Below are 17,476 nucleotides of genomic sequence, written 5' to 3' on the forward strand. Positions count from 1 at the left end.
CTCAAAAAGTTAAAAATATGCATATGTCCAAGTTCTATCTGCTGAAAAGACCTAGAACCAATATAATAAGCATATCTAACACCCAAGAGTAATAAGCATATCTAAACCCAAAATTGTCTCTAAATATTATTTCCACTAAATGATAATAGAACTCCTTGGTACAATGCCCAATTCCAGGTACGAAGCAAGAAATTTACAAAACGAACCTTGTATTAGGGTTTTCCAGAGAAACAGAAACAATATAATACAGAATCGGCTCAAGCAATTATGGAAGCAGGCAAGTCCCAAGATCTGCAGGGTGAGTTGGAAAGCTGGAGACAGAAGCCAGCCAATAGTTTAGTTCCAGTCTAAGGTCAAAGGCCTGAGAGCCACTGGTGTAGTTCCTGTCTGAAGGCTGGCAGGCTTGAGACTCAGTAAGAGCTGTTTCAGTTCAAAATCTGCTTTACTCGGGCTTCCCTGGTGGTGCAGTGGTTAAGAGTCCACCTGCCGATGCAGAGGACACGGGTTCGTGCCCCAGTCCAAGAGGGTCCGCATGCCACTGAGCGGCTGGGCCCGTGAGCCGTGGCCGCTGAGCCTGCATGTCCGGAGCCAGTGCTCCGCAACGGGAGAGGCCACAACAGTGAGAGGCCCACGTAGAGAAAAAAAAAAAAAAATTTTGCTTTACTCAGTCTATTAATTCAAATGCTAATCTCATCCAAAAACACCCAAAATAATGGCTGACCAAATATCTAGGCACCCCATGGCCCAGTCAAGCTGGCATGTAAAATTAACCATCCCTAGCCTGCAACACTGTATTCTGACAAAAAGCAAGGAAGCTACCACAAATAAAGGGAGTCTTGTCAAAAGGACACAGAAGCAATAAAAGGGCATCCATTGGCCAAATGTAGGACAATCTGAGCATGAAAAAGAATAATAAATACAATTAATTCAAGTATATAAAGGCCCATGACTCCAAAAAAAAAATTTTTTTTAAGGGAAAAAGTCCAAAGCTCAAGAAAACAAAATTTTAAAAAACATAGGCATACACCAATGGAAGTGACTAGGGCACCAATTCTTACTCTGAAAATTATTTATCTCCCTTTCCAGTAAAAACTATATCTCAGGATACCAAATTACGCTAATTGATGAGGGAAAGTTCTTTACAGAGGAATTGCAGCTAAATAAATGTGAAAGGAACACCAAAATTAGAAAATCAGTGTTTTGCAACCCCTAATAATGAAAAAGATTCATTGGTGAAACCAAATATTAAAGTTTGATGGGGGGCTTCCCTGGAGGCGCAGTGGTTGAGAGTCCGCCTGCCGATGCAGGGGACACGGGTTCGTGCCCCAGCCCGGCAAGATCCCACATGCCGCGGAGCGGCTGGGCCCGTGAGCCATGGCCGCTGAGCCTGCGCATCCGGAGCCTGTGCTCCGCAACGGGAGAGGCCGCAGCAGTGAGCAGCCCGCGTACCACAAAAAAAAAAAAAAAGTTTGATAGGGATCTTTACAATGGAGGAACCAGGCTATCTCATTAAACCCACTAATCAACATTAGCATCAACATCAGCACCAGTATGTCTGCTGGTGGGATAAAATATCAAGGATAGCATTGCCATGGAGTCACAGCCAAAAGAGTTGTACCTAAATCTAATCATGCCCTTAGGGCTAACTTTCATTTAGAGGAAATAGAAGAGATAGGGGAACAAAGTAAAGGAACCACTGAGGAAGCAAATAGATAAATTCAGAAAGTGGGATATCCTATTAAACAACTGTCCTAGCTTCTTTAACAAGTTAAAAACATGAAGTTAAAAAAAAAAGCACAGGGAAGGGTTGTTCTAGATTAAAAGGGACCTGACATAACCAAATACACTGGATAAACCTTGTTTGGATCTGATTAAACCAAACCAACTGTAAAAGCAGTCTTCTGACACAATCACAGAAATTTGATTATGGAATGGTATTAAATGATACCTTGAATTTATTTATTGATAATTCTACCAGGTAAGATAATGGCATTATGCTGCTGCTATATAAAAATAAATCCATATTTTGTAAGATGTATACTGAAGTATACAAGAGAGAGTTGACATGATATCTGGGATTTTCTTTAAAATTAAAGAAAAAATAAGAATAAAAAGAATAGGCAAAAAAGTCTAATCCCCAAGGATCTTCTTGCTCAGGGTTAAAAAGTCATGTCTAAGCTTCTGGAATTTGAAACTCAGAAGGATGAATACCACTTTTAAAACTTGGTTTTGCCATTCCCCACAAAACCTTACAAAATGTTGAACATATAGCAGACACTCAAAAAATACTGAAATATCAGAACACCTTTTTCACATTTATGAGAACTCATTTCTTTTCTTGTTGGTTTCCCTTTTTCTACCTCCCTCATCCTTTAAAATATGCACTGAAAAACTGTCTCCACACTTTAGTAGTTGCATACCTACATATTATACCTGAATTTTTCAAGGCAGTATTTCAAAAATCAAAAATACAAGTAAATTCATAGCTAATAAATAAGTGTTCGTTTTCTACCACTTAATGTACATGTTTAATCTCAATAAATTCAAAAAAGGTATTCTTAAATTTTTGTCTTTAGAATTTTAGGGAAAGGAACAGAATTATACTTATGTGAACAAAACTGTGGAAGTTAGTAATTATGGATTTCATATTTATGAAGAAAAAAACCTGAGTGCTTACTCTTCGAGGCACTGTTCTAAGGGCTTTGCCTGTATTAACTGATTAATTACTAAAACAATCCTATGAAGTAGGTACTATTATTCTTCTCACTTTCTAGATGGGACAGAGAAAGTAAAAGCAAACTACCCAAGTTTCCACAGCTAACATATAGGAGTACTAGGACTCAAAGACACACAGTCCAGCTCCAAAACCCCAGCTCTTTACCACTACACTGGGCTGACTCACTGGGAGACATCCTTTGCCTGATACTTAGTCTCTCTACTCAATTCCAGTTGGCTTTCATTGTTTCCAAAGAGAAAATGAAGGAAAAAAATGATATAAAAATGAATAGTAAAACTTACCTTTTGAATGGCCTCTTCCATATCCAACTCAAATTGTTCATTCTGTAATAATCTGAGGAACCTTTTGCGCTCAGCCCGGTCATCATTCTCATTCTGCACCATTTGGTCCTTGATTTGATTCTTTGATTCTTGTAGCCTTTGTAGTGCCCCGACATGCAATTTTTTGCAATAGTTTACATCTACTAATTTCTGATGCCTTTCACTAGAGCTCAGAGTTCTCCTTTTGGAAGCCTAAAATGGGGGTGGGGGGGGAAAGAATACTTTGGTGATCCAGGATCTAATTTTTTAAAATATACTGATGTAGCCCCAGAAACAAATGAAATGAAGATAGCTAACAGTAAAAAACGAAAGGCTTTTGGCTTCCTTCCTAAATTCAAAGAAATATATCATAATAAAAAAGCAAATGTGGTAGGTAAATACATGATATATCAATGAAGCAGGTACTATTAGTGTTCCCCATCTTATATATAAGGCATGAAAAGTTACGGCAACTTGACCCAAGTTTCCTCAGCTAATAAACAGCCATACTAGAATTCAAAGATGGGCAGCTGAGCTCTATAGACCCAGCTCTTTACCACTACGGAGGGAATTCCTCCTCATTCCACCCTCTACCCCTTCCCCTTTGGCTGTAAAGTGAGGTTCAAAAGCTGGTCATGTCAACCTGGAAGAAATGGACAACTTCTTAGAAAAAGCACAACCTTCCAAGACTGAACCAAGAAGAAATAGAAAATATAAACAGACCAATCACAAGCACTGAAATTGAAACTGTGATTTAAAATCTTCCAACAAACAAAAGCCCAGGACCAGATGGCATCACAGGTGAATTCTATTAAACATTTAGAGAAGAGCCAACACCTGTCCTACTCAAACTCTTCCAAAATATAGCAGAGGGAGGAACACTCCCAAACTCATTCTAGGAGGCCACCATCACCCTGATACCAAAACCAGACAAGGATGTCACAAAGAAAGAAAACTACAGGCCAATAACACTGATGAACATAGATGCAAAAATCCTCAACAGAATCACTTTAAAAGGATCATACACCATGATCAAGTGGGGTTTATCCCAGGAATGCAAGAATTCTTCAATATATGCAAATCAATCAATGTGATACACCATATTAACAAATTGAAGGAGAAAAACCATATGATCATTTCAATAGATGCAGAGAAAGCTTTCGACAAAATTCACACCCATTTATGATAAAAACCCTCCAGAAAGTAGGCATAGAGGGAACTTACCTCAACATAATAAAGGCCATATATGACAAACCCAGAGCCAACATCATTCCCAATGGTGAAAAACTGAAAACATTTCCACTAAGATCAGGAACAAGACAAGGTTGCCCACTCTCACTGCTATTATTCAACATAGTTTTGGAAGTTTTAGCCACACCAATCAGAGAAGAAAAAGAAATAAAAGGAATACAAATCAGAAAAGAAGTAAAACTGTCACTGTTTGCAGATGACATGATACTATACATAGAGAATCCTAAAGATGCTACCAGAAAACTACTAGAGCTAATCAGTGAATTCGGTAAAGGAGCAGGATACAAAATTAATGCACAGAAATCCCTTGCATTCCTATACACTAATGATGAAAAATCTGAAAGAGAAATTAAGGAAACACTCCCATTTACCACTGCAACAAAAAGAATAAAATACCTAGGAATAAACCTACCTAAGGAGACAAAAGACCTGTATGCAGCAAACTGTAAGACACCGATGAAAGAAATTAAAGACAATACAAACAGATGGAGAGATATACCATATTCTTGGATTGGAAGAATCAATAATGTGAAAATGACTATATTATCCAAAGCAATCTACAGATTCAATGCAATCCCTATCAAACTACCAATTGCATTTTTTACAGAACTAGAACAAAAAATCTTAAAATTTGTTTGGAGACACAGAAGACCCCGAATAGCCAAAGCAATCTTGAGAAAGAAAAACGGAGCTGGAGGAATCAGACTCCCTGACTTCAGACTATACCACGAAGCTACAGTAATCAAGACAATATGATACTGGCAGAAAAACAGAAATATAGATCAATGGAACACGATAGAAAGCCCAGAGACAAACCCACGCACCTTTGGTCAATTAATCTATGACAAAGGAGGCAAGGATATACAATGGAGAAAAGACAGTCTTCAATAAGTGGTGCTGCAAAAACTAGACAGCTACATGTAAAAGGATGAAATTAGAACACTCCCTAACACCATACACAAAAATAAACTCAAACTGATTAAACACCTAAATGTAAGACCGGACACTATAAAACTCTTAGAGGAAAACATAGGACGAACACTCTTTGACATAAATCACAGCAAGATCTTTTTTGATTCACCTCCTAGAGTAATGGAAATAAAAACAAAAATAAACAAATGGGACCTAATGAAACTTAAAAGCTTTTGCAAAGGAAAGGAAACTACAAACAAGACGAAAAGACAACCCTCAGAATGGGAGAAAATGTCGGCAAACGAATCAACGGACAAAGGATTAATCTCCAAAATATATAAACAGCTCATGGAGCTCAATATTAAAAAAACAAACAACCCAAACTAAAAACAGGCAGAAGACCTAAATAGACATTTCTCCAAAGAAGATATACAGATTGCCAACAAACACATGAAAGGATGCTCAACATCACTAATCATTAGAGAAATGCAAATCAAAACCATAATCAGGTATCACCTCACACCAGTCAGAATGGCCATCATCAAAAAATCTACAAACAATAGATGCTGGAGAGGGTGTGGAGAAAAGGGAACCCGCTTGCACTGTTGGTGGGAATGTAAATTGATACAGCCACTATGGAGAACAGTGTGGAGGTTCCTTAAAAAACTAAAAATAGAACTACCATACGACCCAGCAATCCCACTACTGGGCATATACCCTGAGAAAACCATAATTCAAAAAGAGTTCATGTACCACAATGTTCATAGCAGCACTATTTACAATAGCCAGGACATGGAAGCAACCTAAGTGTCCATCGACAGATGAATCGATAAAGAAGATGTGGCACATATATACAATTGAATATTACTCTGCCATTAAAAGAAATGAAATTAAGTTATTTGTAGTGAGGTGGTTGAACCTAGAGTCTGTCATACAGAGTGAAGTAAGTCAGAAAGAGAAAAACATATACCGTATGCTAACACATATATATGGAATCTTAAAAAAAAAATGGTTCTGAAGAACCTAGGGGCAGGACAGGAATAAAGGTGCAGACGTAGAGAATGGACTTGAGGACACGGGGAGGGGGAAGGGTAAGCTGGGACGAAGTGAGAGAGTGGCATGGACTTATATACACTACCAAATGTAAAATAGATATCTAGTGGGAAGCAGCTGCATAGCACAGGGAGATCAACTCGGTGCTTTGTGACCACCTGGAGGGGTGGGATAGGGAGGGTGGGAGAGAGATGCAAGAGGGAGGGGATATGGGGATATATGTATACATATAGCTGATTCACTTTGTTATACAGCAGAAACTAACACAACACTGTAAAGCAATTATACTCCAATAAAGATGTTAAAAAAAAGGTCACGTTTTTCTAATGTAGATTTAATAGGTCAACCCGCTGCTATTTATTCATTCGCTCTCTCCTGGACGTTCATTTCCACTCATATGTTCAGCGGTTCTTAAACATTTCCCAAATTTCCAGATGTGTGGGAAGCAAGATTTTTACCGGGCGGATTTAATATACTGTGGAGAAATGCGAAAAAAAGGCTTGAAGCCACCAGGAGCGTCCCTTAAATAATAGCACCTGAGGTCTCTGAAAGCAAATACGAGTTTCCCACTTTATTCTCAGATTGGGCACTTCAAATCCTTTTTTAGAAGCAGTTTGGCTCTAAACTAGAATTAAATCAATAGACAACCAAGTAGTCCCTTAAATAATAGCACCTGAGGTCTCTGAAAGCAAATACGAGTTTCCCACTTTGTTCTCAGATTGGGCACTTCAAATCCTTTTTTAGAAGCAGTTTGGCTCTAAACTAGAATTAAATCAATAGACAACCAAGTAGTCCCTTAAATAATAGCACCTGAGGTCTCTGAAAGCAAATACGAATCTCCCACTTTGTTCTCAGATTGGGCACTTCTAATCCTTTTTTAGAAGCAGTTTGGCTCTGAACTAGAATTAAATCAATAGACCACCAACTAGTTATAAGACCCCCGACAGGCTCACCATCTCGGCCGACGAAACTCCCCCTCTCCCGCTCTGGCGGCCACCAACTTAGGCGGTATACCAAGACGCCGTTAGAGCTCTCCGGTTTTGATACGGTCTCCCGGCAACTGCCGCCGCAGCGCGCCAGCCACCCGCGAAGGCCGCCGCCTCCCATTGGGCGCAGCCCTATCCAATGAGCGCTGAGCTTCTTGGGAGGCTTGGCAGGGCGGCTACTTCCGTAAGTTTTTTGTTTTTGTATTTCCATAAATTTTAAGGAGACGGGGGTGGGGGGCGCGGGGGGGGGAGTCCAAATGTGTCCTGAGGCAAGCCCTTTGCAGTCTGTTAGGAGCCAAGATTTCCCTCAAGCCATTATCTGTCGGTTTGGTGGAGTTGGGAGCCAAGTTGAGGTGTGGAAACTGTTTACAGAGAAATACGGCAAACTCCTGTCTAAGACATGAGGCCAAAGTCACTTTCCGTGCACAGAACTTACTGCAGCCTCAATGCAGGTTCTCCAGGGTTGATGACGGCATTCGTCCTCGGCAGTGGCAGGCACGGTCACGGTCTCCCTAGCTGAGAAACTGTGCACTGTGGGGGACCCACAGAAGCTGTTGGTAAATTGGGTGAATAAAATATATGGGCCACATGGATCTTATTCTATGTAATACAAGGTCCAGGTACCAATGAGAGAGCAGACAGATGATGGCAGGATTTTGGTTAGGTTTATTTTATTGGCAAGTTACACACTGAAGTCCATTTTAAATGGAAGAACTTAAGAACAGGAATGGGTCAGAGAAATTAGTCAAATATATTGATTTTAGAGATGACATATTTAGAGAAATCTTGTCCAAACTGAAAAAAAAATTTTTAAGGTAGTTAGCATGTGAACTTGGCTTAGTTTATGCTAATTTGAGGTCCATCTTGTGTAGCAATATGTCTGCTTAAAGATTAAGTGCTTATGGTTTCAGCTCCAAAATATAAAAAACTTGGAAGCTATCACTTCCCTCCTTACTACCAGATAAAGCTGGAAAAACTCGAAACTAATGACTTTTCTTGCATTCATCATAAAACTGAGGTCACAAGGCAACCCATCACCCTGAAATGTGGGGAGAGGTAAATCCAGAGAGTCACAGTCAAGACCTCCTTACGTGGAGCAGAAGCCCCTGAAGCCATGAATTAGGAATAATTAAATGGTAATTTTGATGGATTGCTGGACTAGTATGGACTAGAATCAGTGAAACTAGTGGGGGCTGCCGTGTTAGGGAGGCCTCCACACTTCTCTGGGTTTTGTCTCCAGGAATCTCACCAGGTTCTCACAATGAAGAACCGAAAAAGATCGCCCATGCTCCTGGCAGGAGGCTGAGAAGAAGAATCATTGTGAAATATGTCCAGAGCCTTCTCCACAATAAAGGCCTACTTTACAGAGGAAAAGATTTTACCAGAGCCTTATTCTACCTGGGGCAAGGACATTTCTCTGCCTCCAGCCTTCCTGTCTCACCTAAGTGGACAAAGGGGATCTAAGAAATATTCGTAAAGGTCACAGCGCAGGGACACAGCTTAACTATAAAACCATAAAATGCTTCCCCTTTCCCACACTTTATCACCACACCAACAATGCTCCAGTGTAATAACAGTTGATTACAGCTGGAAGTCCTTCAAAACACACTCTAACAAGGAATTCTTAGGGAATCCAAAGACAACAGGAGACAAAAACAAAAACAGGAATCTGAAGCCTCTGGAACCTACAGCTACAGCAAACATTAAACACAGCTTAACTCCTAGCCATATAATAAAAAACCTCACGCTAAAGCCCTGTTTACCTCAGTTCCCATTACCCAATATACCGTGTCCACCTTTCAACAACAAATTTCAAGGCTAAAGGCAGATTTTTAAGAGGCAAGGGAAAGCACAGTCTGAAAAGCAAAGTAAGCATCAGAACTAGACTCAGCTCTCACACACATTTGGAATTAAACAGGAATTTAAAATAACTATGATTAATATGCTAAGGCATCTGACAGACAATGTGGACCACATACAAGGACAGAAGAGTAATTTAAGCAGAGACATGGAAATGGAAGAATCCAAAGGAAATCCTAGAAATCAAAAACACTGTAACAAATGAGGAATGCCTTTAATAGGATATCAGTAGACTGGACGCCACTGAAGAGAGAATCAGTGAACTTGAAGATATGTCAATAGAAACCTCCCAAACTGAAATGCAAAGAGATTAATAGCAAATAGATAACCCTGATGGGCTTTTAGACCTCACCTTAAACTCATATTGTTTTCTAACATCAGAAGGGACTTGTGCAAGTGTATGTGTGTCTGTGTATAGGGAGAATATTGTCAATGTTTCTGTCTTTTGGGAGTCTTATAAACCCAGTTACTACAAAAGTAAAATTGACAACAGGGTGTGTACAGTACAAAACACTTTGAAACCAGGATGTAACTGTTATTTGCATTTAATCCCCTGTTATTCTAGCAACTTCCAAAAGAACTCTACGAAAATCATGGCTGATGTATAGCTTCTCTTAAAGTAGCCTCTAATTAAACCTTGTTGACTGGGCAGTCAGCAGAAATTTTGTTGTTGTTGTTGTTGTGTTTGTTTGAGGTATGCAGGCCTCTCACTGTTGTGGCCTCTCCCGTTGCGGAGCACAGACTCTGGACGTGCAGGCTCAGCGGCCATGGCTCAAGGGCCCAGCTGCTCCATGGCATGTGGGATCTTCCAGACCGGGGCATGAACCAGTGTCCCCTGCATCGGCAGGTGGACTCTCAACCACTGCGCCACCAGGGAAGCCCTGTTGTTGTTATTTTGAACACTAATGTATCCCAAGCATTTAAAATAGTGCTTGGCATATAGTAAGTGATAAATAAATATTTGTTAAATGAACAAATGATTGAAATTATATTACTTTTATGCACACAAGAGAAAGCTCTACCAGAAATAACTTTGAAGAAATATTGTTCTTCATCAGTTAGAGTTTTATTAATTTTATTTATGTTTTCAAAGAGCAAACTTTTGGTTTTATTAATTTTTTTTCTATTTTTTTTATTTACAAGTCCATTGTTTTCTGCTCTTACCATCATTATTTTCTTCTGTGTTTGCTTTGGGTTTAATTTGCTCTTCTTTTTATAGTTTCATAAGGTGAAAGCTTAAATCTTTAACACCATTCTTCTTTTCAAATATAAATGTATAACTTATATTTCCCTCTAAGCCCTGCTTTAGCTGCCTCCCACAGATTATGTTGTGCATTCTCATTTGTTCAATTCAGAATATTCAGAGACTTTGTCTTTGACCCATGAATTATTTAGAGGCATTTTGTTAACTTTCCAAACATTTCAGATTGTCCAGGTGTCTTTTTGTTATTGATTTCTAGTTTAATTCCATTATGGTCAGAGAACACACTCTGTATGATTTCAAATCTTTTTAATTGAGGTTTGTTTTATTGTTCAGAATACTGTCTGTTCTGGTGAATGTTTCATGTGTCCTTGAAAAGAATATGTATTCTGATGTTTTGGGTGAGATGTTCAATAAGGTCAAGTTGATTGAGAATGCTGTTCAGGTATTCTATATCGTTACTGTATTTCTGTTGATTTGCTTTATTAATTACTGAGAGGAGTGTTGAGGTCATCAAGAATAACTGTGGATTTGCTTATTTCTCTTTTCAGTTCTTTTTTTGCTGCATGTGTTTTAAAGTTCTATTGTTAGATGTATACACCTTTAGGATTATTATTATGTCCTAAAAATATTTTGACATTAACATTTTGAAATGACCCTCTTTTTCCCTGGTGATAGTCTTTGTTATGAAGTCTTTTTTTTTTTTTTTTTTGCGGTACGCGGGCCTCTCACTGCTGTGGCCTCCCCCGCTGCAGAGCACAGGCTCCGGACACGCAGGCCCAGCGGCCATGGCTCACGGGCCCAGCAGCTCCGCGGCATGCGGGATCCTCCCAGACCGGGGCACGAACCCGTATCCCCTGCATCGGCAGGCGGACTCTCAACCACTGCGCCACCAGGGAGGCCCATGAAGTCTTTTTGATATTACTGTAGGCACTCCAGATTCTATTTAACTAGTGTTTACATAATATATCTTTCTCCTTGCTTTTACTTTTAATGTGTCTTTATATTTAAAATGGCTTTCCTGTAGATAGTGTATAGTTGGGTGTTGCTTTTTTATTCAATCTGACAATCACTATCCTTTAATTGGTGTGTTTATGCCATTTTACATATCATTATGGATATTATGCATGGATTGATATCTACAGTTTTGCAAATTTTAAAATATTTATTGCATCTGTTATTGATTCATTTTCTCTTCTTTTTCTTGCTTCTTTTTGATTATTTTTTGTGGTTCCATTTTATTTTCATTATCAGCTTATTATTTATACCTCTTTATTTTTTAGTGATTGCCCTAAGATTTACTATATATATGTATATATGTATGTGTGTGTGTGTGTGTGTATACAGTTTACAACAGTTTAATTTCAATTCCTCCATCCCATCTTTTGTGCTATTGTTATCATACATTTTATTTACATATATAAATCCACAATACATAGGTTTCCACATATGTTAGGTGATTTGATAGTGTCATGAAGCTCTCAAATGCTCTGATTTTTCCTCCTCCAATCTTTCTTTGTGTTTCAGTTTAGGTAGTTTTTATTGCTACATCTTCAAATTTTCTGACTCTTTCCTCAGCTATGTCAAGTCTTCTGATGAGCCTGTCAAAGGCATTCTTCATGTTCATTACTATTTTGTTTTTATCTAATATTTCCATTATCTCTTTCTTATACTTTCCACCTTCTCAGCTAAAAATACTCATCTTTTCACATATATTGTCTATCTTTTCCATTAGAGACTTTAGTATATTAATTATAGTATTTAAATTTTTCTGATAGTTTCACCATCTGGGTCATATGAGTTTTGTTCTGTTGACTGCTTCACCTTTGTACACTTTTTACAGTGTTTTTTCTTGGTTTTGTGTGTGTGTGTGTCTCATACTTTTTGATTGAATGCCAGACATCATGTGTAAGACAGCAGAGACTGAGATACATCATATTTATGCCTGGCAATAGCACACCTATTCTCCTACAGTGAATGTAGGAGGTTGACTCTGTATAGTCAGAAGTTGAGCTGGATTTGAACTTTGTGTTGCTTCGGTTATCTTCAGTGCACCACTGTCTTCAAATTTCTCTCGTGTTATCTTGTGCTTATGTTGGGGGTTGGTTTTCCAGATTGCTTCTCTCAACATTCCTGACTCACCCTTACCTTTAGGCCTTCCCTGTGTTCCTGCATGTCAGAGGTTCTCTCCATACTTGTCTCCTCCCCCAGCAGGTTGCTCTTCTTTGTTGCTCCTGCTTACTAGCCAGGAGGTGGGAGGAAGGGGGTTCTCTGTTATCCTGGTCCAGTCTCAGCATTTTAGACAGGTCTTGGCACACTAGGTCTCTGTTGTCTCATATTGGAAAAACTTTCCTTAATGGTAAGAATTCACTGTTTTCTTCTGGCCTTTAAGGAAAGTCTAAAACCATCAACCTGACCTGTAAAGCCCTTCAGGTTTCTTCTTCAAACTTTGGCCAAAATGGACTTCTCTGAGCTCTTTCTTGTCAGAGGGCCTTTGTATGTGTGGGTTTCTGTCCTTAATAAGAGTATGTGATGACAGAGTCCACCAGTTGTCTTGCCAATGAGATAACACATGCTCTGGATGGCAGAGCAGAAAAAGAGAAGGAGCCTTCCTTCTTTATGACCACAGAGCTACCACACCAGCCCTGGGCTGCCTAACTCCTGACCTCATGCTATCTGACAGAAAAGTAAACTAATTTGTCTAAGCCTCTGTGTCCTCTTCTCCACCCGTGATTCTATTACAGTTATCCAAATGAAATTCCTAACTGATACAACCACTATCTCTGTTTAATTTCAGGGGTGAAAATGATTAAGAAGAACAAAACTTTTTGTAGCATTAATTGCCTTTTTAAATCAAAATCAATGTTTGATTTTAAAGATTATTAGTAGTTAGAGTGGAAAACCTCTAATTTCCTTTCTCACATTTTCCTCTCTCCCTTCTTTATTTTCTAGAAGCTACTAGCCAGTTTCCTTCCTTTAATCCCTGTGATCTCAGAGTCTTGACTGCAATTTTTAATACTTGGCTTTGCTCTCCAAAATACCCATGCAACATGTTTGTCTAGTAATTCAATAACCCAGAGTCATGTCATTGCTATCTAAAAATTGGCACTTGCCATCTGCCTTTACAAGGATTAAGTCACTAGCCACTGCAGTAACTGACCTTCAATACACCCTGAAAGGAGTTCAGGGTGGAGATCAGGAATGAGGCACTCTGTGCTCTGGGAACAACTAGCAGAACAGGCCTTCAGATAGTTAGAAACTTTCAGGAGAAGGTTTCCTGAACCCAAATACTTGCATCTTCTCATATGCAGTAAGACACTAAAATCATTAACAGAGACATCTGCTCCTCATGACTAGCAGCAACCTTCATGAGACTAGCAGTCAAGTTTACTTTTTACAAAAAAAAAGTAAACTTGACTGCATGTATCCACCTCCCCTAAAATCACCTATAATACTGACCTTCCCCCCTACCTCTTCAGAGAAGTTCCTCACAGCTATTTGGGATGCTGTCTCCCAGGCTATAGCCCTCATTTTGCCCCAAATAAAACTTAACTCACAGCTCTTACATTGTGCGTTTTTTTCAGTTGACATCGTTTACAAATTGGATAAAAATGCCTTTCATATTTTCAAATACTTCATAGATAAAAATGCTTAGTAAGACTGGGAGAACACAGAGCCCTGATATGCACTACTAGAGTATCTCTCCAGGTGGAACTAGATCAGCAAACTGAGTATGATCATTCAACAATTTACCAATGCACTAATTTTACTAATATACTACCAATATTTCTATACCCTTCTATAAGAATATAATGAGGGAATTCTCCAAAAAGACTTCTCTAAAGTCTAGATACATTATGATTTCTTCATTTCCTTATCTACCTAACACAATCTAATTAATTGCTTGGCATCCATATGACAAATTCTTTGGTTGCATACACAGACTCAAGTCAACATTATTTATCTGAACTGCTCACACATCAATAAATAGAAATGTCTTTGAAACATTAACAGGGTACAAATCTGATCTTTAAATGTTTAGTTACTTGATGAAGGTAAGCTCTATCATGTACAATGGACTTCTAAATCACAATAGGATATTAGTTTTTGCAAGGAAATATTTGTAACTTTGAGACTACTCATTAATCAAATACACAAAGTATGTCACTCATTGATATATAGATTATCTGTTTCATCAGGCAGTTAAATATATCAATACTATTTGCTTCTTAAAACATGCAATTAATATTTCATAACATCACACACAGCAGTAGTTTAAATGCAGTACTAATTGTCTAAATTTACCAAAATGTGGTTAGCACAGAGCCCTGAACATAGCATAGCTTAATAAATATCCATTGAAGGATTAACATTATATTTAGAATGTACTAATTTGAGTGTTAGGATGATTAGAAGGGTAATTCAGGTAGGGAATCTATTATGTGGTGGGGGGGGAAGCACCACATTCAATTAGTACAAATAAACGAAGGGGAAGCCATGTAGGTCATCAGAAGTTATGAGAGACAAAAAGAAGGATTTGTGGAATGGTTGCCACACTTTTAATCACAATAGTGAGGGGGAGCTGAATAAAACCAATAGGATTCTGACCAAGTACAATTCAAGTTCTCAGTTATAGAGTATTCACACTGTACTCCCGGTTGCCCTAGCAAAGGGACCTCTACCTTAAGGTAATGGCATTATAATAAGAACAAAGTGTACTAATTAAGAAACAGTGATTAAAGATTGAGCCATACATCATCAAGTTAAAACATGCAACAGCCACCTTGAAGGAAATTGTGGTTAAAAGGTATATACAGTTGACCCTTGAACGACATGGGTTTGAACTGCTAAGGTCTACATATACAGGGATTTTTTTCAATAGATACATACAGTACTACAGGATCACTGGTTGGTTGAATCCGCAGATGCAGAACGACAGGCACCGTGGGCTGTATATGGGACTTGAGCATCTGTGGATTCTGGTATCCAGGGCAGGTCCTGGAACCAGTTGCCTGCAGATACCCAAGGACCACTGTATGTGGCAAAGACTCAGACCATGAGAAAAAGAATACAAAGCACGAATAAAAAGCTTCCGTTGAGCCTTGAAAGAGTTTCTGGGAGCTGCAAACCTTTTGCTCCCCTCTCTCCTTGAGTCATTGGTCACATGATTGCATATCAGCGTTACCTCTACTGCTCTACTCATTGGCAACACTGTCTAAGAGGAACAGAGAGAAGGTTACCCTCTTGGTGTTGTGTATAAATTGAGTTGAGATGAAGTCTGCTGCAGATTTCTTGACATAACCATCTCCTCAAAGTGTTAGGCTCCTTGAAGTGAGGGTAAGAGATGAGGATCAGTTCAGGATATAACAGGTTCAATAGTGTAGAATTTGTTAATTCCTAATAGTGAAATGTCATGCAGCATTGCAAAGTATTTTAGCAAACATGTATGCTTTTCATTTATTTTGCTTCTCTAACTGAGGATCTCTGACTCTAAAGGAAATTTTAGTTATAGCTTCTTGTGTCTAGTCCACACATGGATATTGTAGAAAGATTCTACAATAATTTATGCTATTTAATAGGAGGTCTGCCAGAGAAAAAGATTTTTGGCCTGACTGTTCATCTAAAACAAAGACAAATTTAATCAATTGCAATGATTAACTGATTTTATCTGAAGAAAATTAGCCTAAAAATTTTTTTTAATTAATAGTCTTTGCTTTTTAGATCAGTTTTAGGTTTATGGAAAAATTGATAGAATACAGAGAGTTCCCACATGTGCCCTCTTCCCTTCACACCCACACAATTTCTACTATGATTAGCACCATACATTTGTTACAGTTGATGAGCCAATACTGATACATTATTCATTATAGTCCATAGTTTACATCAGAGTTCACTCTTTGTTTTGTACAGGTCTATAAGGATTTTTTTTTTTTTTTTTTTTTTTTTTGCGGTATGCGGGCCGCTCACCGCTGTGGGCTCTCCCGTCGCGGAGCACAGGCTCCGGACGCGCGGACTCAGCAGCCACGGCTCATGGGCCTAGCCGCTCCACGGCATGCGGGATCCTCCCGGACCGGGGCACGAACCCGCGTCCCCCGCAGTGGCAGGCGGACTCTCAACCACTACGCCACCAGGGAAGCCCTCTATATGGATTTTGACAAGTGCATTATGTCATGTATCCACCATTACAATATCCTGCAGAATAGTTTAACTGCTCTAAAATGCCCTGTGGTCCACTTATTCATCCTTCCCTCCTTCCACCCAAACCTCTGGAAACTACTAATCTTTCTACTGTCTCTATAGTTTGCCTTTTCTGGAATGTCATATAGTTGGAATCATACAGTATATAGTCTTTTCAGACTGACTTCTTTCACTTAGTAATATGCATTTAAGGTTCCTCCGTGTCTTTTCATGGCTTGATAGAGCATTTGTTTTTATCACTGAATAATATTCCATTGTATGGCTTTTTGAAAAAACAATTATAAGCCCACATGCCTAGAGCTCGTGCTCCGCAACGAGAAGCCACTTCAATGAGAAGCCCGTGCACCACAACGAAGAGCAGCCCCCACTCGCTGCAACTAGAGAAAGCCCGCGTGAAGCAACGAAGACCCAACACAGCCAAAAATAAAAAATAAAATAAATAAAATAAATAAATTAAAAATATATATTTAAAAAATTTTATCACATTTAAAGATGTCTCATGATAAATTATTACTATTATAAACGATATTTCATTGTTAAGGATGGATTTATGCCTTCCCAGAATTAAGGGGAAATCTCCTGGTTCATCTCCCTTTGGGATATAGCTTTTCACTTACAGGTCTAGACTAAAGGTCTAGATTACTAGAGAGAAAAAGCTTTCCCTGATAATAAATGATGGATTATACTGATTAGTGTTCCCCAATAGTTACAACATAAAAGGGTTGAACATATCGGAGGTGCTGATATGAAATAAGGCATGTTAATAGGTACACACTGTAAGTTCTAACTATGCAGGAGAAATTATTTACAAAATCGTATTGCTTTATAAAATGAAGCAATTAGAAAACAACAATTTTTCTTTTGTTCAGAAAAATGCCCAAATCTAATCTAATTTGCTGCAGCTGGACACACCACCTGCAGATGACTGTTTAAGTACTCTGAACATTACACACTTATCTTTTAAATATTGATAATGCCA

At 38.7% G+C, this 17,476-nt stretch overlaps 1 protein-coding gene across 2 annotated transcripts in view; it reads right to left on the minus strand.

Annotated features, from left to right (window-relative positions):
* The window catches only part of MNS1 (meiosis specific nuclear structural 1), a 102,707-nt gene that overhangs the window by 66,200 nt on the left and 19,031 nt on the right, over positions 1 to 17,476 (minus strand). The window contains exons 1-2 of one of the 2 annotated variants that reach the window (XM_081227391.1): positions 7,206 to 7,294; positions 3,019 to 3,249 (exon numbers count right to left, since the gene is read on the minus strand). In XM_081227391.1, coding sequence (XP_081083517.1) covers positions 3,019 to 3,249; positions 7,206 to 7,208 — 234 coding nt within the window. In that variant the 5' untranslated portion in view covers positions 7,209 to 7,294. Of the gene's footprint in view, positions 1 to 3,018; positions 3,250 to 7,205; positions 7,295 to 17,476 lie in introns of those variants that run through there. The other variant, XM_081227392.1, reaches the window with a different exon arrangement.

The sequence above is a fragment of the Mesoplodon bidens genome, assembly GCF_964165515.1.
Source record: "Mesoplodon bidens genome assembly, chromosome: 3".
Classification (NCBI taxonomy): Eukaryota; Metazoa; Chordata; class Mammalia; order Artiodactyla; family Ziphiidae; genus Mesoplodon; species Mesoplodon bidens.